At 39.3% G+C, this 25,365-nt stretch overlaps 3 protein-coding genes across 3 annotated transcripts; all 3 read left to right on the plus strand.

The window, feature by feature from the left end:
• The first annotated feature begins 282 nt into the window (after window positions 1-282).
• LOC112006072 (uncharacterized) lies at window positions 283-1,137 on the plus strand. The gene has a single exon (XM_024038371.1). The coding sequence runs from the start codon at window positions 283-285 to the stop codon at window positions 1,135-1,137; it is 855 nt and encodes a 284-aa protein (XP_023894139.1).
• A 4,502-nt stretch (window positions 1,138-5,639) lies between these two features.
• LOC112006073 (fatty acyl-CoA reductase 3-like) lies at window positions 5,640-8,000 on the plus strand. Its single transcript, XM_024038372.1, has 5 exons — window positions 5,640-5,718; window positions 5,960-6,063; window positions 7,133-7,335; window positions 7,439-7,539; window positions 7,723-8,000. The coding sequence occupies exons 1-5, from the start codon at window positions 5,640-5,642 to the stop codon at window positions 7,998-8,000; spliced, it is 765 nt and encodes a 254-aa protein (XP_023894140.1).
• Window positions 8,001-15,855: 7,855 nt separating this feature from the next.
• On the plus strand, window positions 15,856-22,658 carry LOC112030575 (proteinaceous RNase P 2; the record flags this gene model as incomplete). Its single annotated transcript, XM_065764912.1, is given in 6 exon segments — window positions 15,856-16,872; window positions 17,517-17,618; window positions 17,741-17,916; window positions 18,361-18,481; window positions 20,429-20,497; window positions 22,431-22,658. Coding segments are annotated over 6 exon segments (1,650 nt in total), but the record flags the coding sequence as incomplete, so codon positions are not given.
• Between the last annotated feature and the right edge of the window lie 2,707 nt (window positions 22,659-25,365).

A 25,365-nucleotide genomic window follows, 5' to 3' on the forward strand; every position in this document is an offset into this window, starting at 1 on the left:
TAGTGCAGACTTAGAAGTAAATAGGCCCAGAACATCTTTGAAAGACTTAACTAATGTACCTGGGTCGATACAAACCCAACAGGGTAGCCTAGGGAGCAAGTGGACTAGGCTGAGTCGTCCAACCTATGAGCCAAAGCCTAAGGAAGCTATTTTTGTTAAGTCAAGAGATCGTCCAACAGTTGAGCCCTCTGACTCCAATGCATTAAAACGTAGAGCTGTGAGTGTACATGAAGTGGATCTTCTCCTATCGGTGGTGGCTGTTTCCTAGCCCCGCCGTCAGCCATGAATTGCTTAAGCTGGAACTGCCGAGGGCTTGGGAACCACCGGCGAGTTCGTGAGCTTTCCGATTTAGTGAAGGCAAAAGGTCCCAAGGTGATCTTCTTGATGGAAACCAGGAAGAAAAAGTCATATTTGGAGAGATTGCGATGTAGGTTGAAGTATGATAATATGTTCATCGTCCCAAGGAGGAATTTGGGGGGTGGGCTGGCTTCGTTGTGGAGCAATGATCTTAATCTGCATATTAAGACATTCTCTCCACGACATATCGATGCTGTGATAAATCCAGGAATTGATGACGCCTGGTGCTTTACGGGGTTTTACGGAGCTCCTGAAGTGGCCAACCGGGAAGATTCTTGGTCAGTGTTGCGACACCTTGGTTTGCAATTTGTTTTGCCATGGGTGTGTGTCGGGGATTTCAACGAAATCACAAGAGTGGATGAGAAATCGAGAGGGTCTGTCCGCCCTGAGAAACAGATGCAAGACTTCAGAGATTGTTTGGATGTTTGTGGTCTCAAGGACCTGGGTTATTCGGGCCTGCCTTTTACCTGGTGTAACAGAAGATACAATGAGGCTCTAGTATGGGTTCGCCTAGATAGAGCGGTGGCAACGGCAGATTGGATTCTTAAATTCCCCACGGCTCGTCTCCACCACTTGCCAGGATCGTCCCCTGACCACAAGCCTTTATGGCTTGTCTCAGATGACCTTCAAACCTGGTTTAATCGAGCTCAGAAACCATTTAGGTTCGAGGCTATGTGGCTCAAAGACGAGCGATGCAAAGGTGTAGTCCACTCGGTTTGGGATAAGAGCTCAAGCGGGGACCCAGTGAGCAAGGTACTGAGGAAGGTTGGAGAGTGCTAGACACAACTTAAGCTTTGGGACAAAAACGTTTTTGGGAATGTCTATATGGCTTTGGCACGAAACAGAAAGTTACTGATTACAGCAGAAGGCGATTCCATGGCTGGTAGGAATCATGCTCGGGTTAAATTTCTCTCTGAGGAAATTTCAAGGTTAATGGACTGTGAAGAATGTTTGTGGAGTCAGAGGTCGAAAACAGAGTGGCTAAGGTACGGCGACCAAAATACAAAGTACTTCCACTACCGTGCAACTGAGAGAAATAAAAAGAACTTTATTCCGGGACTGGAAAATGCACAAGGGGAGTGGATGGAGGGGGAGGAACAGATTGGGGAAATGTTGACTAGCTATTATTCAAATCTTTTTGCCACGGTCAACCCAACAGAGTTGGATTCAGTGCTTAGCGGAGTGCAACCAAGGGTGTCTGATTCTATGAATACTGAGCTGCTCAAACCTTTTAGAATGGAGGAGGTGCACACAGCTCTCAAGCAAATGAAACCGGATACAGCCCTAGGACCGAATGGTCTCCCTCCCTTATTCTATAAAAATTTCTGGGATAAGGTGGGAGGGGAGGTATCAGAAGCAGTCCTTTCAATGCTTAATTCAGGTACCCTGCCTCCAAACTTAAACCACACTTTCATTTCTTTGATACCAAAAATTAAACGCCCCAAGAAAGTTACTGAATTCCGGCCGATCAGCTTGTGTAATGTGTTATATAAACTGATTGCCAAGGTCCTGGCAAACCGATTAAAACCCATGCTGCCTATTCTGATCTCAGAGACTCAAAGTGCCTTTATGTCCGAAAGGCTTATTACAGATAATATTCTCATAGCACATGAGACGCTACACTACTTGAAGACCAAAAGAACAGGAAAAACAGGTTACATGTCCATGAAGCTTGATATGTCCAAAGCTTATGACCGAGTTGAATGGGTCTATTTAGAAAAGATTATGGAGAGAATGGGGTTTGACAAAAAATGGATCAACCTGATTACTATGTGTATCCGGTCAGTTACATACTCAATCATGCTTAACAGTCAACCCCACGGCTTGATTACTCCAACCAAGGGGCTTCATCAAGGCGATCCACTTTCGCCTTATCTTTTTCTGCTAGTGACGGAAGGATTGCATGCTCTGTTTAAAGAAGCCAAGGATAATAGAGAAATAGAGGGAGTCTCTTTATGCCCAGCTGGCCTGCGCATGATAGTTTAGTCTTCTGCAAAGCCACAGTTGCAGAAAGTGTGAAGGTTCAATCCATCCTATATAAATACGAGCATGCGTCTGGACAGAGTATTAATAGGGGCAAGACTAACCTTTTTTTCAGCTCCAATACCCGCCCAGAGGTTCAAGCAGCCATTAAAACCTTCCTTGGGATATCGGCAATTCAGAGATATGAACAATATTTGGGTTTGCCATCCTTGGTTGGTAGAGCAAAGAAGAAGTCCTTTAGTCTCATCAAGGAAAGGATTTGGAAGAAGCTAAAAGGGTGGAAGGAGAAGCTTTTATCGCAGGCTGGTCGTGAAATTCTTGTCAAGGCGGTCATCCAAGCGATTCCTACTTTCACTATGTCTTGTTTTAAGTTGCCAAAAGGGCTAATCAGCGAAATTGAGACCTTAATAAGAAAGTTCTGGTGGGGTTATAGAGGGGAACAAAAGAAGATCCACTGGATTAGTTGGGGAAAATTATGCCAACCCAAAAAGGAGGGTGGGATGGGTTTCAAAGAGTTGATCAAGTTTAATGACTCTTTGCTAGCTAAACAGATTTGGAGGCTCGGAAATAATGAGGGGTGTCTTTTCCATAGAGTGTTCAAAGCTAAGTTCTTCCCTAACTGTTCGGTCTACGATTGTGAGGTCTCTACAAAAGGTTCATATCCTTGGAAAAGCATCATTCAGGCAAAACATGTTATGGAGTTGGGCTCGGTTTGGAGGATAGGGGATGGAAAATCAGTGGAGATTAGGGGAGATAGGTGGCTTCCACAAAATTCAGCCTTAAAAATTGTGTCCCCAGTCGCGGTCTTGCCACCTGGGGCAATGGTGTGTGACATTATTGACCAGAAAGAGCATTAGTGGAAATCTGAATTGATCGCCCAAGAATTTTTACCCTATGAAGCCAACATAATAAAAGGTATCCCTCTAAGTGACCGAAATATCCCAGACAAACAAGTGTGGCATGCCTCAACTCACGAGGTTTATATAAGCCGGTCTGCTTACAAGTTGCTAGCTCTGGCAAAGAGGAATAAGGTCCCAACTTGTTCAACAAATAGAAGTTCTAGCAATATTTGGAGGGAAATATGGAGTTTGCAGGTACCGTATAAGGTCAGGCACTTAATTTGGCGAGTAGCAAATGAAGCACTTCCAACCTTGTGCAATCTGCAGAGAAGGAGGGTGGTCCAAACAGCCTACTGCCAAAATTGTAAGGCTGCTTGTGAGGATACCGTTCACGCGTTATGGGGTTGCCACAGGCTGGTGGTTGTTTGGGAGAAGGATGCAGAACTAATGAAGTGTACAAGACATAAGTTCTCGGTGTTTGCTGATCTATTGGAATTGATATTCTCTCTAAGGGACCGAACTGATGTAAACCTCCTTTGCATAATCATGTGGCAAATCTGGAGCAGAAGAAACTCGGCTAGAGTTGGGGATTCAATTGTTGAGTACCACCACATTCGGGCCAAAGTAGAGGCGTTCTTGCTGGACTTTCAAATGGCCCAGGTGCTTGAGCAACGGTTGCCAACGGTTTGCGCAAGTGCAGGTAGGTGGAGGCCCCCCAGCCCCCCCCCCCCTCTATAAAATTAATTTTGATGGGGCCCTATTTAGCGATCTCGAGACTGCTGGCTTGGGTGTGGTGATCCGTGACTGGCGTGAGCAAGTGGTGGGAGCACTGGCTGAACACATCCCAATCCCTAAGTCTGCTGCGACAGTTGAAGCTCTTGCATGTCGCAGAGCCCTTCATTTTGCAAATGAGTTTCACATTAAAGAGTTCGTTTGTGAAGGAGACGTGGAAGTAATCATAAAAGCTTTACTATCAATGGAGGCTGTCCACCCTAAATATGGTCACGTGCTGCAGGACTCTCTTGTCTTAGCAAATGGTTTTAAAGTTTGCAAGTTTGTGCACATCAAACGTGTAGGTAACTCGGTTGCTCATTTTCTCGCCAGACGCTCTAAGTCAGGCATTGAGCCACAGGTTTGGCGTGAGGCCATTCCTGAGGATATAGCTCCCCTTGTAACGAGGGATTCCTTGTAATTTCCCTCCTTTTCCTTTGTTTCTTAATATAGCTTGGCCCCCGGGTTTGGATTCTCAAAAAAAAAAAAACTTCCTCCTTATTTCTTTATTTCTTTCTTTTTCTTCTTTTCTTCTTTTCTTCTTATTCTATTTTATTTTTATTTTTATTCTTAATTATCTAAACAAGCGAGTCAGAAATGAAGTTTTGGTAGACCCCACATTACTCTAATCTCAAACCACCTTGGTGGAAATATTTAACATATAATTTTATTTATGAGTTCTAATTAACTCAATTAGTAAAGTCTCTTATCGTTGAATGAAATGCCTAAAATTCGAACTTTGTCTATACTGAAAATTGATTGATATCTTAACCTAACGTATTTATAAAAATTAAATAAATAAAAAAAAAACATATGAGTTTTATTTTTCCTTTAATAAGTTGTGTTTGGGTGAAAAATTTTAGAAATTATTTTGGACAATATGTGTGGGGCCAGTTATATAAGGTGGTATTGGTAAGTCTGCAGGGAATGGGCCTGCGGCCTAATAGCCCAATCCGAGGATAGCAATCCGTCCAATGATGATTTAATAAAAGCATAATACAACTAATATAAGAAGGAGAGCCGAGAATTGCACATGAGAATCCAAAATGTGTCCGAGGATGAGATTCACCTCGGAACGATAGTCCGAGGTGGATGTAACTATCTGATTACCCTATGTAGTCCATAAGGTTGAATTATAATTGAAAAACGGATATGAGATAGTTCAAGCAACAAATGTCTTCTGACGTTGCTACCTCCACATTAAATGCTTCCCAGCTAACTCATTGGCCGCATTAATGTAAAGGTAATACTTGAACAGTGATCAAGCAGCCTTATAATGGCTGGTTTAGGATTCTAGAGAGGGGGGGATGGGACAGAAAGGAATTCCCATGATAGAACCTACACGTGTACGGCGAAAACAAGGGGAGGACTGTAGTATATAATATAAAGAGGAACAACATTATAAGGAGGATGAGAAAAAAAAAAAAAAAAAAAAAACTAGGAAAGAGAGGCTTTTTCCTATCATTTAGAGCTAGTTCTTTCACCCACTCTCTAAAAATTTATTGTTTGGACTTGTTAGATCGTTTTTCCTTTTAATTTCAGAAGGCTTTTCCAAATTGATTCCCTACAATATGCATTTAGTTATTCTATATAAAGCGAGGCAACTCTCAATTTATAAGTCATCCACTTCTTGCTTAGAGGTCATCAATTCATCATCATCTACTCTCTCCCTTTCTCATTTCTTCTCTCATGGAGTTGGAAGGTATTCACCGATTTTTTGAGAACAAGACTATTTTAATCATTGGTGCCACAGGCTTTCTAGCAGAAGGTTCTCTCTCTCTGTCCGCACTCCCGAAATGCATTTATATATGTTTACTCATAGCTACAAATATAAACAACCTGTCAAGCAAATTGCTTGTATATATTCTACTTGACTCCACTCGTTTATGTATGTATGAGTGTATATATATAGTCCTATGTTTGTGTTATGCTTTGTTTATAATTCTATGTATGCGTGTGTTGAAAGGATGTTGGTGTTAGTGATACTTTGCTTGCACAAATGAACGCATTTTTTGTGGAGAAAATATTGAGGGTTCAACCAAATGTAAAAAGGATCTATCTTCTTTTGAGAGCTTCAGATAATGAGTCTGCTACACAACGGTTTTGTCATGAGGTACCTCATTTAGTTCTTTTTGATTATGTAGGCAGGAGATTTTACGTGTCACATACATGATTTTTTTTTAAAGACTAAAATGTAAAATACATCTTTTTAAATTTAAGAGAATTTTGATTTTGATCTTTAATATTTTGAAATTTTATTTATTTTTTAAAAATAATTTGAAATTTTGATTTTAATACATATATAACATTTAACATCATTGTCCATTTTGTCCTTCCATTCATTTCCATTAAATTACATGGGCATTAACAATGCCAAACAAATTTGCAATTCCTATATTAATGTGTGCCAGCTGACTAAAGTGTATCATTCCATGAGGTTCCTAAACTTAACTAGTATATGTTAAGTAAAAAAAAAAAAAAAAACTACTCTGTGTTATAGAGACCCAAAAGGGGGCATACAATCCATGAAATCTCATATCACCTAGCAAAGTATATAGGGATGTATTTATAAGGAGTAACTTCCCTTCAATGTGTGTAGAGGCATTTTTCTCCATTGTTCTGTACCTTGGGGGAGAACAAAACTATAAATATAGGTCCCAAAATGGACAGTATCTACGCAGTTGAGGTGTAATTAGTAGTGTAATTAGAAATGTGAGAAACCAAGAAAGAAAAGAGGAGAGAGATGAAAATAGGGGAGAAATAGCAAAATAGAAAAAAAATTAAAAAAAAAAAAAGAAAAAAAATATTACACATAATTTTTTTTATAATCGTGAACAAGATGATATAGTTTTAATTTATGAGTTTAAATGGTCTTTAACGATAATGCCATTCCTGTAAATGGATGGAATGACAAAAATAAGAACAATGTTAAATGTTAAGAACTAAAATTAAGACTTTTATACATTAATAACCAAAATCAAAATTATGTCAAACTTAACTGGTTTAATTTACATTTTAGTCTTCTTTTATTTTCAAAATAATTTTTATTCTTAATAGCAAAATAAGGGTAAAATAAATTTATTTAATTTCCTAGGATTTAGTTACAATACAATATTCGTACTAAATAGGCTTAAATGGTTTTTTGTTTTTGTTTTTTTTTTCTTTATTGGTTTGATCTGCAGGTAATAAGACAGGACCTCTTTAACGTTCTAAGAAAGAGTTTGGGTGCAAATCTAGAATCCTTTATATTTGAAAGGGTTACTCCAATCGCTGGTGACATTAGTGACGAGAATTTTGGAATCAAAGATTCTATATTAAGAGAAGAGATGTGGAATGAAGTAGACATTGTCTTAAATTCTGCTGCTACAACAAACTTTGATGAAAGGTAACCAAAAAAAACGATGTGTGCAACTGTGCATGGTAAAAAAGATTCATATATTTATTTATTTATTTTTAAGTTTTTTCTATTCCTTTCTTTCCTCTTTTAGATATGATATTGCATCGGGCATCAACACATATGGAGCTTTGCATGTTTTGAACTTCGCAAAGAAATGTATTAAACTGAAGGCGCTTGTCCATGTATCAACAGGTCAGTGTAGACTTGAACTCTGCCCTTATACACTAATTAGTTATTTTGATTGTCCGTAAATTAGTCCAGTTCAAGAGGTAATTGCTAGTGCAAAAATCTGTGTGTTCAAAAACAATGCAGAAGTACTATATGTCATTGCAATTGTAAACAATGAACTCTGTAATCTTCAATGTTGTTTTACAACTTATGTGTGCGGCGAGAAGGTGAGGCACATACTAGAGAGCCAATTTAACATGGAAGAAACGCTAAATAGAACCTCGGGATTAGATATCAATGCCGAAAAAGAACTTGTTGAGGAATACCTAGATAAATTACGAGTGCATGGTGCCACGAAAGAAGAGATCACATCCACCATGAAGAATTTGGGCATTAAAAGTGTAGGGATTTTTGCCCAGGAGTGTATATTGGGTCATGGACCTTGTTCGAGAACATTTAGCAGTCCAATGACAGGTAGGCTTTAACGGAAAGGTACTAATCGATGAGTTATGGAAAGATTCTAGCCATAAAGGTTTGGTAAGGTTGTCCGAGAAGAAATGCCACCTCGGCTAAGTAGAGCAAAGGTCAAAATGTTTGGCCTGCCATTAGGAGCTATGCTAGCTCCAGACAATTCTACTAGTAAGGATAAACATCAGGAGGGAATAGGACATAGGGAAGCTAAGAAATGTCTAAGAAAAAGTTACTGCTACCATATTAAAAGCTCTGCAGCTAACTCCCTAACAGCATTAATGTGGAGGTGATACCTGAACAGTGATATTCAGCCTTATAGCTATTCCCAAAGGCTTTAGGAAGGTGTTAATGAGACAAGGATAAAAGCCAGCAACTTGATCTACACGTGAAGGGTTGAGATGAAGCAAACAAGATAATATAAAGAAGAAAGACCCCAATTATAGAGGGATCATTTGAGAATCTATAGAAAAAACACAGTAGCAATAAGAATTGGACTTGTAATCAAAAATGAAAAAAGGCCTATACAAGATCTACCCTGCTTGGACTTTGCCGAGGAAGATTTTCTTTGCACGAAACTTGTTTATCTTTGCTTTCTTGTCATCTTTAACCGATTATGATTGTTGTCTAACTTATTGAAATCTAGTTTCCAGCTCACTCTCTAAAAATTTATTGTGTTAGGCTCTTTGAGCTTGAATCCTTTTGTCTTTTGGGCTTAGGAACCAAAATGTGCCTTTACATGTAGCATTTTTTATACTTCCTTGGCCAATGCAATCGCGTGTTTGAATTTAAATGGAGAACATAAAGTACTGCACCAATTTACCCAATTTTTGTTTTATAGATTATTAAATCATTCACAACGAGCCCAAACAAATCATTTTTCTTTTTTCTTTTTCTAAATTTTGGTGAGCAAAATTACTTTTATAGTCTTTAACAAACTCTTCACAACTTTTTTTTTTTTTGCTTTGTTATAGTATTCAATATTGTTGTTGATTAAGAAATACTATGTCCATAATATTTTTACAATATTTTTACAATAACTCTTAGGTGGTAAATTATCACTTGTTCTAATTTGAAACTGTCACTTTTTTCCTAATAATAACAGTCAATAATAACCTACGACTTTAGATTTGTTGTAAAAATATTATAAATGTAACATTTCTCTTGTTGATTTTAAGGGAGAAGAATTTTGATAAAATTAGTGTTTGCTAAAAATATTAACAAAGATAAAATATATATATATATATATATATTAATATAAATATGTGGGGCCCATGGGCCTAACAGCCACAGCCCATCGCGTAATAGGCCCGAGGCCAGCGCCGAGGAGAACTGACCAGCCAAGGCTAAGTTAGACAAAGCCTCTTTTTGACCCACGCCGAGGACCTCTTCGACCTCGGCATACTAAGGATAATTTTTGGGAGGGGACAAGCCCAGAGCAAGGTGTCACATTCACACTTAATGCATTCACCTAACCCCTCTGGCCGCATTAATGGGGATATAACCCCTTAGCAGGGCAACGTTGATCAAAGTGAACCACTTGAGTACCGATAAGGCCTCTGATGGGACGGATGGCCAGAAAGGAGGCGAATGGATGATCAACAGATGGAAGAAGGAGATAGGAAGATGAAGACTATATAAGAAAAGCAAGTAAAGTAAGGAAGAGGGGGGAAGAAAAAAGAGAAGAAAAGGGGCTCCATGGCCAAGGAGCATTCCCCTAGTTGTAAATTAACTCTAAGTATTTTTTTTTTATAAAAAAGAGTTCATGCTTGGTGAACGATGGCCAGCGCCTAAACCTTTAACCCACTATCTACAAATTTATTGTTTGGGCTTGATTGGGCTGAAAACCCATTTGTAATCAGGGTCAAACGCAAATCGAGTCCTTACAATTGGCGCCATCTGTGGAAGGATTAGGGTGCTGGCTGGCGCATCAGGCGATTGTTCTAAGTGGTCGTTTTACAGTAGGTTGAAAAAAAAAAAAAAAATATATATATATATATATAGAAGATTTGACAGTGAAAAGAGAAATCTTGATATTATTATTTCATAAATAGAAACAGTACAAATTACAATCAGAGGCTCAGGCAGGTGTGTTTCACAAATAAATTTACAAGCTAATCCTACTAGTTATTTCTACAATCAGAGGCCCAGGTGGAGCCGCCCTAAAAAAGCTAGCCGGTGGGAAGTGTCAAGCCGTCCCTTTATTGGTATAAAGAGAATGGGAGAGCTTGACACAAAAGGCGGAGAAAGGGGAGGGCCATCATGTTTCCAGGCCACCGACAACTCCCTTCTCAGCACGGCGGAGCTGGAACAAAGAGAGGAGCAGATGCAGGGGCTCCAGGATACCTTCCCCCATGATGTTCCCTTGATTCTCTCCGATCCTCACGAGTGTTGGCCGTTGGAGACGGCAACACTCGAGCACCGCCCGTGAGATGAATTTGCACGTCTTCTTCGTCGGGGGTGCGCTCCGAGGAGAGACGTTAGGTACTCTAACAACATCCCTCTGGGCCACCTTGTAGGGCGCCATCGGGGTTACGCCTAGATTCTGCCTCACCGGAAGCCCAGTGGGGGCTGCGGCCATACCGGCTTTTGCCAATTCCAGTCACAATTCCGGCGGGGTTGTTAAAAGGGCTTGGGGAGCTGGAAGAATGCATTTTTTCTGTTTGTGTTGAGAGGTCCATGGATTGTGGAGAAACCATCTCCCCGCCTTATATAAGGGATGGGGGATGGGGGTTGGTGAGAATTAATTCATGCAGAGTTCGAAAAGAGAATTATCAGCTGGGCTAATAATGAAGCTACCAATTTTCAAGGAGGCCGTAGACCGTTGGACTCGTGTTAATTCACGAGGACATTAATGAAGGCGCGTTTCGCGCACCGAAGCGTCAAGCGCGGAACACGAACAGACAAAGGGCGCTTCATAAATGAAAAAGATGGGGCCTCGAGCTGGAGGCGAGATTAACGCCACGTGTAAAAATCATAATCCGATCAAGGAGGAATCACCTCCAGTAAAGCGGTTCGAGGACAAACCTCTACTTACAGAAAAATAGAAATGGTAGACAGAACCAAGGTATTGCATGGTCCTCGAACCCAAGCCTATGGTAAAACTATACACACCATTATACCTGGGTACTAGACAGAACCAAGGTATTGCATGGTCCTCGAACCCAAACCTATGGGGAAACTAGATGCTTACAGAAAAATAGAAGTAGTAGACAGAACTAAGGTATTGCATGGTCCTCGGACCCAAGCCTATGGTAAAACTATACACACTATTATACCTGGGTACTAGACAGAACCAAAGTATTGCATGGTCCTCGGACCCAAACTTATGGGGAAACTAGATGCTTACAAAAAAATAGAAGTGGTAGACAGAACCAAGGTATTGCATGGTCCTCGGACCCAAGCCTATGGTAAAACTATACACACCATTATACCTGGGTACTAGACAGAACCAAGGTATTGCATGGTCCTCGGACCCAAGCCTATGGAAAACTAGATACTTGTAGAAAAATAGAAGTACTAGACAGAACCAAGGCATTGCATGGTCCTCGGACCCAAACCTATGGAAAACTAGATACTTGTAGAAAAATAGAAGTACTAGACTGAGCCAAGGCATTGCATGGTCCTCGGACCCAAGCCTATGGAAAACTAGATACTTGTAGAAAAATAGAAGTACTAGACAGAACCAGGGTATTGCATGGTCCTCGGACTCAAACCCATGGAGAAAATAAATATTTGGAGAAAAACCAAAGCGTTACCTAGAGTCAAGCTATGATACGGTCTTTATATTTATATTTGAAGGGTAACAGGCGACTTCATGAGACTAACTCCAAAATAGAATACAAATATTGAGCAGAATATTGTAGCAAAGCAAACAAAAGAAAATATCTATAGTTGGAAGCAAAGTACTAAGCATTCAACTTAAACAGAAAGTATACAATTTCCTTACAACGCCACTTAGGCAAGAAACAAAATGAAATGAAAGAGAAAATAAACAAAATTATCCTATGTCGTATACCAGTTCCCCCAACTCGGTAGGCAAATTAATTCAATCAGCAAATCAAAGGCTTTAGCCAAGGCCTAAGGGCTTTGAATCGAAGGATCCGCAGGGAGCCTCGCCACATCTTGTGGTATTTCCTAACCCTTGGCTCTAGCTCCCCCCAACGTCCTCTGGGGTTCAATCTCCTCGGATGGTTGGTCAGTCAAAGATACATCCTCGGCGGTCTTATCGTGACTCTCAACCGCTGGTAATGAGGATCCCTCCTCGGGAGCAACAGGGGTAGTCTCGCGAATTGCAATAGGGTAATATACCCTATCCTCCCTCCTAAGGTCAGATGAGGCATCAACCCCTGCTTGGTTGAGGGCTTCATGCCAAGTCTGAGAACAGTAATGCCTGCACACCGCAGGAACTTGAGCCCGAAGGATAGCTTCAGTCTTAGCCACCCCATCTGCGAAAGCCTCTTCCTCTGCCTGTTATACAGAGCACTCAGTGTCTATTCTTGCAAATACCGCCTCGTCTTTGGCTCTCACAGCCTCGTCCCTGGCATACTCGGCAACACCTTTCTCATGGATTGCCGCGGTCAATTTCTTCCTCATATAGACAATGTTCCCTTTGGCAGTCTGTAGTTGACCCTCAACATCTTGCAAGCGATTAGTTTGTTCCTCAGCTTACTTCTTGGCCACGGCTAGGTCGGAGGCAGTAGCGTCCCTGGCCTTTGTCATCTCCTCCAGATCCTCGGTCGCCTTTTTTAGGTCGGCCTCGGATCTCTTGAGGGTATTAGCAGCTTCCAAGAACTTGTCACGCTCTTGCGCTAAGGCATTACTCTGGCCATCGATCTCCTCATCTAACCTGAAGAGAGCCTGGATAGCCTGCCAGTGAAAACAAGTAACTCCGTAAAGAGAAAGGAAGGTACTAAGTGACAAAAGTCGAATAAAGTAAATGGGTGCCAAAGGACCCACCATGCCTAGGTATCTCTTAAGATCAAGGACAACCTCTGACCCACTCATATTTTTTAGCTCGGCCATGTCAGTAGAAAGAAGAAGAGATTTCTCCAGGGCATCGGCTATGAGAGCCCCCTCGGCTCCTTGAGATTCCCGCATCGAGGCGTTATCCATCAGGGGCTGATCGTGGAGCATGGCAGCGGGTAGCCAGGCTTGAGCCTCGGACTGCTGGATGGCCTTCTTACCTTTCCGTTGACCACCGAGCTTCAGTTGCTTCGGAGGCCTGCGAAATCTACCCTCCTCGGGCGGGGAGTGAGATTTGCTCCCATCCATTAGCTCTTTACCCTTAGAAAGTCTCTTCCTTTTCGGGTCATGAGACTCGGTCTGGGGGTCTGATATTATGGAGACAGAGGACGACCTAGTTTGCACAGTTAAAATCTGGGGCAGAGGTACTGGGGGCTGGGGCTGCGACTCTTCTGGTACACCCTCTTTGGAACCGCCTTCGAGCAAGTCAAGAAGATTGGTTTGGGGCTGTCTTTTTAAACCCATCTCAGCCTGAGTACCAACTCTTAGGGACCGGAGATCGGCTTCGGACAAATTAGGGTCTCCTAGGTCACCAGGGGGATCCTCGGACTGATTAGCTAGGTCAAACACACTATATTCATCCTCGGAAGAACTCAATTCAACCACCTCCCTTGCCTTCTTAGATAGTCCTCCCTCGGCCACCGTTACTTGTTGGGATGAGGAGGGACCTGCTAGTGGTATGCCTTCAGGTATATAAGACCCCTTGGAAAATGCAAAACCGTCCTCCACCACGGTTATCTGCATAAGCCGAGGGTCACGAGCTCTAATTACGTACTTCGGGATTGGGAATGATTTCTGAGCTAGGCCGCATCCGAGGATTTGATGAGCGGCTCTGACCTGGTTGTCAGGTTCGTTCAGGAAAAGGTCTGACCTGAGAACGGTCTCCAAATCCGCTTTGTTAACCAGGTGGAAATGACGTGAGAAGGCGTGCGGATCTGCGAAAAGAAAAATGAAACTCCTATGGTTAATAAACCAAAGCGGATATATGGTTATAAAGATAAAAATACTGAAACCTAGATTGTCTCCTATTTCGGATATCCTACCTGGCTCCCCCTCTACTGTTGGGCAATGAAAGCCGTTGTGCCACTCCCCCGACACTATGAGGAAATCTTGAGTCAACCCCTTATTGGAATCAGGAAGACACTGGATGAGACGAATCCTATCGTCCCTTGTCTTCATATAGTATGTCTTACCCCTCAGGTGATGAAGGTTATAGCACCAGTTCACATCGTGGTGAGTCAGTCTCAGCCCCATTTTCTCATTCAAGATATCTACACACCCTAATATCCTAAATACATTCACGGCACACTGGGTAGGAGCCAGGCGAAAATGCCTAAGGTCATTGAGAGTCACCGGCCTTATAGGGATTCTCATCCCTCCTTCTACGAAAGCGACTATCGGGATCACGACTTCACCCTCTCTCCTCTTGAGGTACCACTCCCCTTCTTCACAGTACTTCAAACTCACATTATTGGGTATTCCATAGTCGACAATGAATTTGTTCATCATCTCGTCGGACTCAACCAACTTCTTAAACTTACCCATTCCCCAAGGACGACTAAAAGCTCTAAAAGAAGAAAAGGAGGAGTAAAATCAAGGAAATTTGGGGTCACCAGAAGAAGAAGACTTACAGAAGTATGGCGATTCTCTTCAGGAAGAGTGCAAGTTGAGCTAGACTTAAGTCGTACGCATCAATGGTTGTAAGCGCGAAAATAAGGAAACCAGACGTTTTAAACAGGTACTTATACTCCCCCTTAGGTTCTCCAAATGTAACTGTCTGCCCATAAAAGCAGGAGATCCTCACCGAACGATTACCATCTGACCGTTGAAAGTGGGAAACGTGGTGCCGCCAAAATTTAATGTGGGCACACATTAAGTCTTGAAACACAAAAAACGCACATCGAGTAGTCGAAAAGTCGCCAGCATTAGCACAAACCAAAGTGGGGCGATTCGCCTAAGAGGGCCCACAGGTATCAAAACCCTCCTCCCCGTCCGAGGGAACGTGCAGCAGGGTTTTGAGGGGCTATTGTGGGGCCCATGGGCCTAACAGCCACAGCCCATCGCGTAATAGGCCCGAGGCCAGGGCCGAGGAGAACTGACCAGCCAAGGCTAAGTTAGACAAAGCCTCTTTTTTGACCCACGCCGAGGACCTCTTCGTCCTTGGCATACTAAGGATAATTTTTGGGAGGGGACAAGCCCAGAGCAAGGTGTCACATTCACACTTAATGCATTCAACTAACCCCTCTGGCCGCATTAATGGGGATATAACCCCTTAGCAAAGCAACGTTGATCAGAGTGAACCACTTGAGTACCGATAAGGCCTCTGATGGGACGGATGGCCAGAATGGAGGCGAATGGATGATCAACAGATGGAAGAAGGAGATAGGAAGATGAAGACTATATAAGAAAAGCAAGTAAAGTAAAGAAGAGGGGGGGAAGAAAAAAGAGAAGAAAATGGGCTCCTCGGCCATGGGCCGAGGAGCATTCCCCTAGTTGTAAATTAACTCTAAGTATTTTTTTTTTTTTTTTTTATAAAAAAGAGTTCATGCTTGGTGAACGACGGCCAGCGCCTAAACCTTTAACTCACTCTCTACAAATTTATTATTTGGGCTTGATTGGGCTGAAAACCCATTTGTAATCAGGGTCAAACGCAAATCGAGTCCTTACAAAATATATTAGAAATAAAAATAAAGAGTTTGTTGAAGTGTAGTGTGTATTTAAAAAAGTAATAGCTAAAATATAAAAATTATTTTCTAGTAAAAATTTCATAACTAGAATTTTGTTGAATTTATGTAAATAGTACTCTATTTGCCAGCCTAAGCCCAATGCGACCAAGCCCATACACAAATACCCATTTAACTCTAGCAGGGTTTTTGAATCTAAAGGGTTTTTTTCTCAGACTTTCAAGCCATGGACGACACCACCGCCGCCACCACCACTGCCGCCGCCGCCGCCTCTGCCGGCACCACTTACAACAATAACAGGAATAAGAAGAAGAAGAACCAAACCCCAGAAGCCAAATTCCACTCAGACCTCACACTCTGCTCCAAAAACAAAGACCTCCACGCCGCAATCTCGCTATACGAGTCCGCGACTTCACAGCGCCTCAACCAGAGCCACTTCAATACTCTCCTTTACCTCTGCTCCAACTCCGTCACCGACCCATCACTCAAACCCCTCGCTCTGACCTACGGCTTCCGCATATACGATCACATGCTGTCTCTCCACATCAAGCCCAACGAGGCCTCAATCACCTCCGCCGCCCGCCTTGCCGCCGCGAAAGGCGACGGGGATTACGCCTTTGGTCTTGTGAAATCCATGGAGATTGCGCCGAGGCTGCGTACCTACGACCCGGCATTGATGTGTTTCTGTGAGAATTTGGAGGCGGAGAAGGCTTATGAGGTGGAGGAACAAATGGGTAAAGTTGGGGTTAGCTTAGAGGAGCCGGAGCTTGCGGCTTTGTTGAAAGTGAGCTCGGAGACTGGGAATGGTGAAAGGGTTTATGGGTATTTGCATAAGTTGAGGAATGTGGTGAGGAGTGTTGGGGATTCGACCACGGCGAAGGCTATTGAGGATTGGTTTTGTGGTGAGAAGGCTAGAGAGGTGGGGGAGGTGAATTGGGAGGTGGAGAGAGTCGAAAAGGCGGTGGAGAAAAACGGGGGAGGGTGGCATGGTTTGGGGTGGATTGGGAAGGGTGATTGGGTTGTCAAGAGAGCCAATGTGGATTCAGCCGGGCGGTGTGGTGGATGTGGGGTGCAGTTGGCGTGTGTGGACATTGATGATGCTGAGACTGAGAGGTTTGCGCAGTCTGTGGCTGCATTGGCTTTAGAAAGGGAGGTTAAGGCCAACTTTAGTGAGTTCCAGGTGAGTGTGTGTGTGTGTGTGTGTGTGTGTGTTTTTTTTCGATTTTGGTATCTGTTTTGAAGGATTTTAGATAATATGGCTACTTTGAATGTTTAATTGTTTTTGTGGAATGTTATTTGTATATATTTACGTAGAATTAGAAGAAATTGAAATGAGTTTGATTTACTGCTTCTGTCACCAAATTGATCATTGGTTCTGATTTTCAGATTAATTAGAATGTTACTGGTTGAGTCTGTTTTGGACAGCATGATAGAATTAGTGTCTGGTTCCAGTGGTTTGGCTGGTGGTAACTCATTTGTGATGCCCCAATTTGATTGATTGGTCCCACATTGGGTATTTACTGGGTTGAATTGGGCTTTATTAACAATTACAAGGAGCCTCAATTGTGACTAGTCCTTTTGAGGTATAGTGCAGATATGGCTAGCGCTTTTCCTTGGGTCATTACATCATTGACTAGTTAATGTAGGTGTACAGGATTTTATTGCTTGTTGTGCTTCTAAAACTCATGGACCACTTAATCTTTGATATTGTATATGAAAGATTCATTTTCTCTGCTCAGAAACAAATTATTAATGTGCTTTATACTTTGTATCTCTTCTAACTTTTTACTGATACTCTTTCTTCACTGAAATGTCCTATTCAAGGATTGGCTGGAAACACATGGTGATTTTGAATTTATAGTGGATGGAGCAAATATTGGGCTCTACCAACAAAATTTTGCAGATGGTGGATTCAGTGTCTCCCAGGTTGTACATTCTATTTGTGTTGGTTTCCTCCCTCCCCCTCTTCCCCCTCTTCTCTTTCTATCTAACCACTAATTTTTGTATCTTTCATTAATGTTTATGTCCTGCAAATTGCAATAGAGCAGCTTGATGCTGTTGTGAAAGAATTGTATAATTGGAGTGGAAACAAATGGCCGCTGGTTGTCTTGCATAACAAACGTCTTCGGGCACTTCTGGAAAATCCTTCCCAAAGAAAGCTGGTAGAGGAGTGGATGGATAACGGCATTCTTTATACAACACCAACTGGTTCCAATGATGATTGGTATTTCCCCTTAAACCACCACATCCATTTTTATGTCATTTTGATTTTGAATGTATTTTCTATCTAACCACTAATTTTTGTATCTTTCATTAATGTTTATGTCCTGCAAATTGCAATAGAGCAGCTTGATGCTGTTGTGAAAGAATTGTATAATTGGAGTGGAAACAAATGGCCGCTGGTTGTCTTGCATAACAAACGTCTTCGGGCACTTCTGGAAAATCCTTCCCAAAGAAAGCTGGTAGAGGAGTGGATGGATAACGGCATTCTTTATACAACACCAACTGGTTCCAATGATGATTGGTATTTCCCCTTAAACCACCACATCCATTTTTATGTCATTTTGATTTTGAATGTATGAATTAGGACTCATTCAGTTTTCAACAGCTTCTGCATATTTTCCTTATATCACTCTCTTATTTATTAATGAAGGGTTATATAATTCAGGTATTGGATGTATGCTGCTGTAAAAGTCAAGAGTTTACTTGTGACAAATGATGAAATGCGAGATCACATTTTTGAACTCCTTGGAAGTAGCTTTTTTCTCAAATGGAAAGAACGACATCAAGTATGTGCTGCCTGAAAAGCTTATCCTATACATAGTCATTTTTGTTTCATATTTTTTCTGTGCTTTTATTAATTATAATTATATCTCTCTTTTAATTATATTTCCAGTAAAGGGTGCCTTTGGCTATTTGAACGGTCATGTGTATTGAGTCCTAATGATATATCTTCTATTGTAGATCTCATAGATTCTTTTGTTTCAATTGAGATACACATTTTGTAACTCTTTAGCCTATCTTATGTATACATCCTGTATACACAGGGTAGTTCCTTTTCATCAATAAATTTATTAGTTGTCAAAAAAGAAGAGCGCGCCTTTGGCTAGAGGTGGGGATGCTTTTGGTTTTACATTATTAAACCGTATTTCCTTTTGCTCAGTATTGTTTTGTTGCATTGTATTCAAGGATTTAAAATCATTTGATTGACGAGCAAATGCTAATATAAATCTTACTATACTGATGATTTGAGCTTTTAAGATTTTGCTCAATCCTTAACACTTCTAATATTATAGATTTGAATTGACATCTTACACATAATCATTTCAAATCCACATATTAATAAAGCTCAAATCCATCTATTAATTTCATCATTAGAAGGGAAAAAAAAGCCATTTCATAATCTCTTCTAGTCATTTAAAGTTTTAAACCAAAAATTCAAATTCAAATCCTTGTCTATAATACCTCTGTCCAAAAAGTTCATTTATGAATTGCCAAATCTGTCATTTTAATATGGTCAAAGAACTGACTTATAACTTTGTCTAAGACAAGGTAGTCAAAAGTAAAAGGCACCAAGGGCTTGTTTTGCCTGAGGCGTGAAGCGACAAAAATGTGTTAGCCCGAGTAAAGCGAGGCACCAAACTCTAGATGTATTTATTATACATATACAACTTAAATCATATGTTCCTAGTGTATTGAAATGTTGTAATAAAGTGTTTTTAAATGTGTTGCAATTGATTTGTTGACCCCTTGTACACTCCTTGTGTACTAGGGTGTCCCTTTTTGATATCAATAAAACTTATTACTTATCAAAAAAATGTGTTGCATGAAAAATGAGGTCTATCAAATGATTTCAAAATAAGATTAACATGGTTTAGGCTCTATTAGTTATTCTAAAAATAGGTTTTATAACAAGCTTTAATCTAACAATAAGTTTTACAAAAAACTCTTGTAAAATAATTTATCTAACAATAGGTTTTCTAACACGCTTTTTAAAATTAATAATCTAATGATAGGTTTTACAACAAACCTTCCATTCAAAATTTAAAACTAAAAAAAAAAAAAATTAAATTAAAAACACTGTGGCTCTCGCCTTAGAGCTTTTTCATGGCTTAAGGCAGTCACCTTGCTCACCTAGGCTGTAAAGGCGAGAGCCTCACTAAAGGCACCTTAGTGGTGCCTCGCCTCGTCCGGGCGTCTTGGCTAGCCCCGGCTCTCGTATGACTACACTCTAAGATGCAGAAAATTCTCTGTTTCACACATAAGATGGATAATCACACCCTCTTATCAAGACACAGCCAAGCATTTTTATATTATACGCATATCTTGAGAATGAGAATATAAAAGACATTGAACTATGTGAGTTGGTTGAGCTTAGCTGAGGCACTGCATCAGGCACAGGGCATTTCTTCCGATTATCATTATGCAGATAATGAGATGATTATAGTTGTTTTCCTGTCCTGAGCCTTTTTTTTAATAAGTAAATGTATGTTTTACTGTCCTTAGCTACCCTACTATTCCTCAATCTGAATGACCTTAAGGGTGACAGGGTTCACATTTCATAAAGTTAATATTTGGAATAAGAAACAGTTGTTCAGATTTACAAATATCAAATTTTCTTAGGATTCTTCTTCAAAGCATGTATTCTTAAGTCTTAGATATCAATTTGATGAGAATCATATGTTAGGTCCCTATTTCGTTGTATGAATAAACATTTGTTGCATCCCATGCTCCAGGTTCGGTATACTTTTGTGAAAGGTAACTTGAAACTTCAGATGCCGCCTCCATATTCTTCTGTCATCCAGGTACCATTCATAATTTGGTTCTTTAAATTTTCGTCTCATAAAAACAATTCCCATATGTGCCTATAAAAAAAATTTCATCTATAGTTTTCTCAACTTGATGACAGTCTTTATAGAGATTTATTCTCTAGGCTTCGTAATCCATTTCAGCATTAATTTTCTGTGTGTGTGCGCACAAGCGCGTGAATGTGCAAGTTTGTGTGCTTGTGTTTGTCACTTTTGTCTCATTGGTCACTACACAGGCTCCATTTTTAATGCTGAAATTTTACTTTAGGGATGAACAGTTATGCCTTTTGACATGCTGAAATTGCCACATTATTGTCTTAACTTTTATGTATTAAATCTAAATCCATACACGGTCAATCTCCATTGCTGATTTTTTAAAATGATTGTTGAGCTGTACATAACCTTTAGTAATTCTTTAGATTTCTATGTGTTCATTTCCTTTTATATGAACTATGAAGTAGTCTTACTCAATAAAATCCTTATTTACTTTGTAAAATAAATAAATAAATAAAAAATAAAAAACCATAATGGTCAATACTCATTAGATTAGATTTCAAAATGGATTATGATCTTGATATATTAAAAGGAGAGGGAAAATGTGGTAAGATTGGGAATTTGATAGATATTTAATGATTTTGTGTGAGTTTGAAATTTGAAAGGTGTATATAATAGGAATGATGTTTTGCAATCACATAGGAACTTGATGAAATTTTTTTCACTTGTGTGATATATAATGAGTCCTTAAGCACTCAACAAAGTTGTACAATGTATCTCATAACCACTAAACTTTGGGCGACTTTATGCATACACTTTGGGGAATTTAATTGGAAGGGAATGAGGAATTCGGGTCTGTTTGGGATCTCCTTATTTTACTGAAACTGAAAACTTTTTGTTGAAAGTACTGTAGATAAAGGTAAAAGTTAGCTGTAATAGTACAGTGAAACCCATGAATAGTACCAAAAATGCAGTGAGACCCATAAATAGTAGCAAAAATAAGCTGAATAGTAAAATAAGTTGGCAAAAATGATTTTTGCCAAACAGACACTTCATGTCTATCACATTGTGCTACTGAACAAAAACTTTTGGTCCTCTGATAAAATTCTTTTTTTGCTAGTTTCCTATATATACCTCTAGTAACTTCCATGTACATTTTAATTTGGACAAGTTCAACAATTTTGATGACTTCAAGCCATATTGGTGGTTGTTCATGGTACATTTCTATGATAGACTAGAGCATAGAGTCTAAATCCAATTAATTGATTGACTTCTTTCAAATGAAAGTAAAAATATGCGTAGATGTTCTGTGTGACTTCCTGTGGTTTCTGATTTTGGGCATTTGTAGTTTATCATATATTTCATAACAACAGAGCTAAAGGTCATTTTTTTTCAATCTTCTTCTGCATTAAAATGAGATGAACCTTCAAGGCACGTGAAAAAGGAAAGGGGGAAGGAGGAGTCCCATCTTGAATAACACATTACATTTATAATGGCTCATAAATGTACAAGATTATACTTTGATACTTTTATAGTCTGTCATTACCAAAAAAAAAAAAATGCTTGTTAATGTTACTTTTATTTGGACCTAAAGTCTACCAAAACCCACCCCATCTTGAATTTTTTATATATTTTTCTCTACCGTATAAAATTTTTATCAGGTTTTTCCCCTTGAATGGAAAAGGCTGTTCTTCAAGCAGCTTTATGCACAAATTTATATATAATTCCCTTAAAGCTACAGTTTTGTGGCTAATGGAATGACTGTTGGTGCTTGTTAGTTGGGCTGTACATATGGAGTATTTTGATGGCCTATGTGTTCCTAAATTTTTTTTTACAAGAAACTGGCTGTTTCCATTTAATCTTTCTTATATTAATTAAAAACTATATCTTGATTCATTTCTTGTACGGAGTGTTGAGACACTAATCTGGATTTCAGGAATCAAAAAAAGGATCATGGCATCTGCCTGTTGCTGGCAACAGCAGCGACTGCAATGAATCTTTAAGAACTTGGCTCTGCATTACTAGGCCAAGTGTTTGTGAAGCTTTTGATAAAGTCCCAGTTAATGCAGAAACTTCTGAAAATGGTCATTGCATCTCCAACCTGGATTCAAGAAGTCCTTGCAAGTCAGAGAGTGTTACAAGAAGCAATGGCTTACATAACAGCGTTTGTAATAAAGTGTTTTTAAATGTGTTGCAATTGATTTGTTGACCCCTTGTACACTCCTTGTGTACTAGGGTGTCCCTTTTTGATATCAATAAAACTTATTACTTATCAAAAAAATGTGTTGCATGAAAAATGAGGTCTATCAAATGATTTCAAAATAAGATTAACATGGTTTAGGCTCTATTAGTTATTCTAAAAAGAGGTTTTATAACAAGCTTCTACTAGAAATTAATTAATCTAACAATAAGTTTTACAAAAAACTCTTGTAAAATAATTTATCTAACAATAGGTTTTCTAACACGCTTTTTAAAATTAATAATCTAATGATAGGTTTTACAACAAACCTTCTATTCAAAATTTAAAACTAAAAAAAAAAATTAAATTAAATTAAAAACACTGAGGCTCTCGCCTTAGAGCTTTTTCATGGCTTAAGGCAGTCACCTTGCTCACCTAGGCTGTAAAGGCGAGAGCCTCACTAAAGGCACCTTAGTGGTGCCTCGCCTCGTCCGGGCGTCTTGGCTAGCCCCGGCTCTCCTATGACTACACTCTAAGATGCAGAAAATTCTCTGTTTCACACATAAGATGGATAATCACACCCTCTTATCAAGACACAGCCAAGCATTTTTATATTATATGCATATTTTGAGAATGAGAATATAAAAGACATTGAACAATGTGAGTTGGTTGAGCTTAGCTGAGGCACTGCATGAGGCACAGGGCATTTCTTCCGATTGTCATTATGCAGATAATGAGATGATTATAGTTGTTTTCCTATCCTGAGCCTTTTTTTCAATAAGTAAATGTATGTTTTACTGTCCTTAGCTACCCTACTATTCCTCAATCTGAATGACCTTAAGGGTGACAGCGTTCACATTTCATAAAGTTAATATTTGGAATAAGAAACAGTTGTTCAGATTTACAAATATCAAATTTTCTTAGGATTCTTCTTCAAAGCATGTATTCTTAAGTCTTAGATATCAATTTGATGAGAATCATATGTTAGGTCCCTATTTCATTGTATGAATAAACATTTGTTGCATCCCATGCTCCAGGTTCGGTATACTTTTGTGAAAGGTAACTTGAAACTTCAGATGCCGCCTCCATATTCTTCTGTCATCCAGGTACCATTCATAATTTGGTTCTTTAAATTTTCGTCTCATAAAAACAATTCCCATATGTGCCTATAAAAAAAATTTCATCTATAGTTTTCTCAACTTGATGACAGTCTTTATAGAGATTTGTTCTCTAGGCTTCGTAATCCATTTCAGCATTAATTTTCTGTGTGTGTGCACAAGCGCGTGAATGTGCAAGTTTGTGTGCTTGTGTTTGTCACTTTTGTCTCGTTGGTCACTACACAGGCTCCATTTTTAATGCTGAAATTTTACTTTAGGGATGAACAGTTATGCCTTTTGACATGCTGAAATTGCCACATTATTGTCTTAATTTTTATGTATTAAATTTAAATCCATACACGGTCAATCTCCATTGCTGATTTTTTAAAATGATTGTTGAGCTGTACATAACCTTTAGTAATTCTTTAGATTTCTATGTGTTCATTTCCTTTTATATGAACTATGAAGTAGTCTTACTCAATAAAATCCTTATTTACTTTGTAAAATAAATAAATAAATAAAAATAAAAAATAAAAAACCATAATGGTCAATACTCATTAGATTAGATTTCAAAACAGATTATGATCTTGATATATTAAAAGGAGAGGGAAAATGTGGTAAGATTGGGAATTTGATAGAAATTTAATGATTTTGTGTGAGTTTGAAATTTGAAAGGTGTATATAGCAGGAATGATGTTTTGCAATCACATAGGAACTTGATGAATTTTTTTTTCACTTGTGTGATATATAATGAGTCCTTAAGCACTCAACAAAGTTGTACAATGTATCTCATAACCACTAAACTTTGGACGACTTTATGCATACACTTTGGGGAATTTAATTGGAAGGGAATGAGAAGTTCGGGTCTGTTTGGGATCTACTTATTTTACTAAAACTGAAAACTTTTTGTTGAAAGTACTATAAATAAAGGTAAAAAGTAGCTGTAATAGTACAGTGAGACCTATAAATAGTACCAAAAATGCAGTAAGACCTATAAATAGTAGCAAAAATAAGCTGAATAGTAAAATAAGTTGGCAAAAATAATTTTTGCCAAATAGACACTTCATGTCTATCACATTGTGCTACTGAACAAAAACTTTTGGTCCTCTTATAAAATTCTTTTTTTGCTAGTTTCCTATATATACCTCTAATAACTTCCATGTACATTTTAATTTGTTCAAGTTCAACAATTTTGATGACTTCAAGCCATATTGGTGGTTGTTCATGGTACATTTCTATGATATACTAGAGCGTAGAGTCTAAATCCAATTAATTGATTGAATTCTTTCAAATGAAAGTAAAAATATGCTTAGATGTTGTGTGTGACTTCCTGTGGTTTCTGATTTTGGGCATCTGTAGTTTATCATATATTTCATAACAACAAAGCTAAAGGTCATTTTTTTTCAATCTTCTTCTGCATTAAAATGAGATGAACCTTCAAGGCACATGAAAAAGGAAAGGGGGAAGGAGGAGTCCCATTTTGAATAACACATTACGTTTATAATGGCTCATAAATGTACAAGATTATACTTTGATGCTTTTATAGTCTGTCATCACAAAAAAAAAAAAAAAAAAAAAAAAAAAAAAAAAAAAAA

Source organism: Quercus suber, unplaced genomic scaffold (genome assembly GCF_002906115.3).
Source record: "Quercus suber isolate HL8 unplaced genomic scaffold, Cork oak 2.0 scaffold_592, whole genome shotgun sequence".
NCBI lineage: Eukaryota > Viridiplantae > Streptophyta > Magnoliopsida > Fagales > Fagaceae > Quercus > Quercus suber.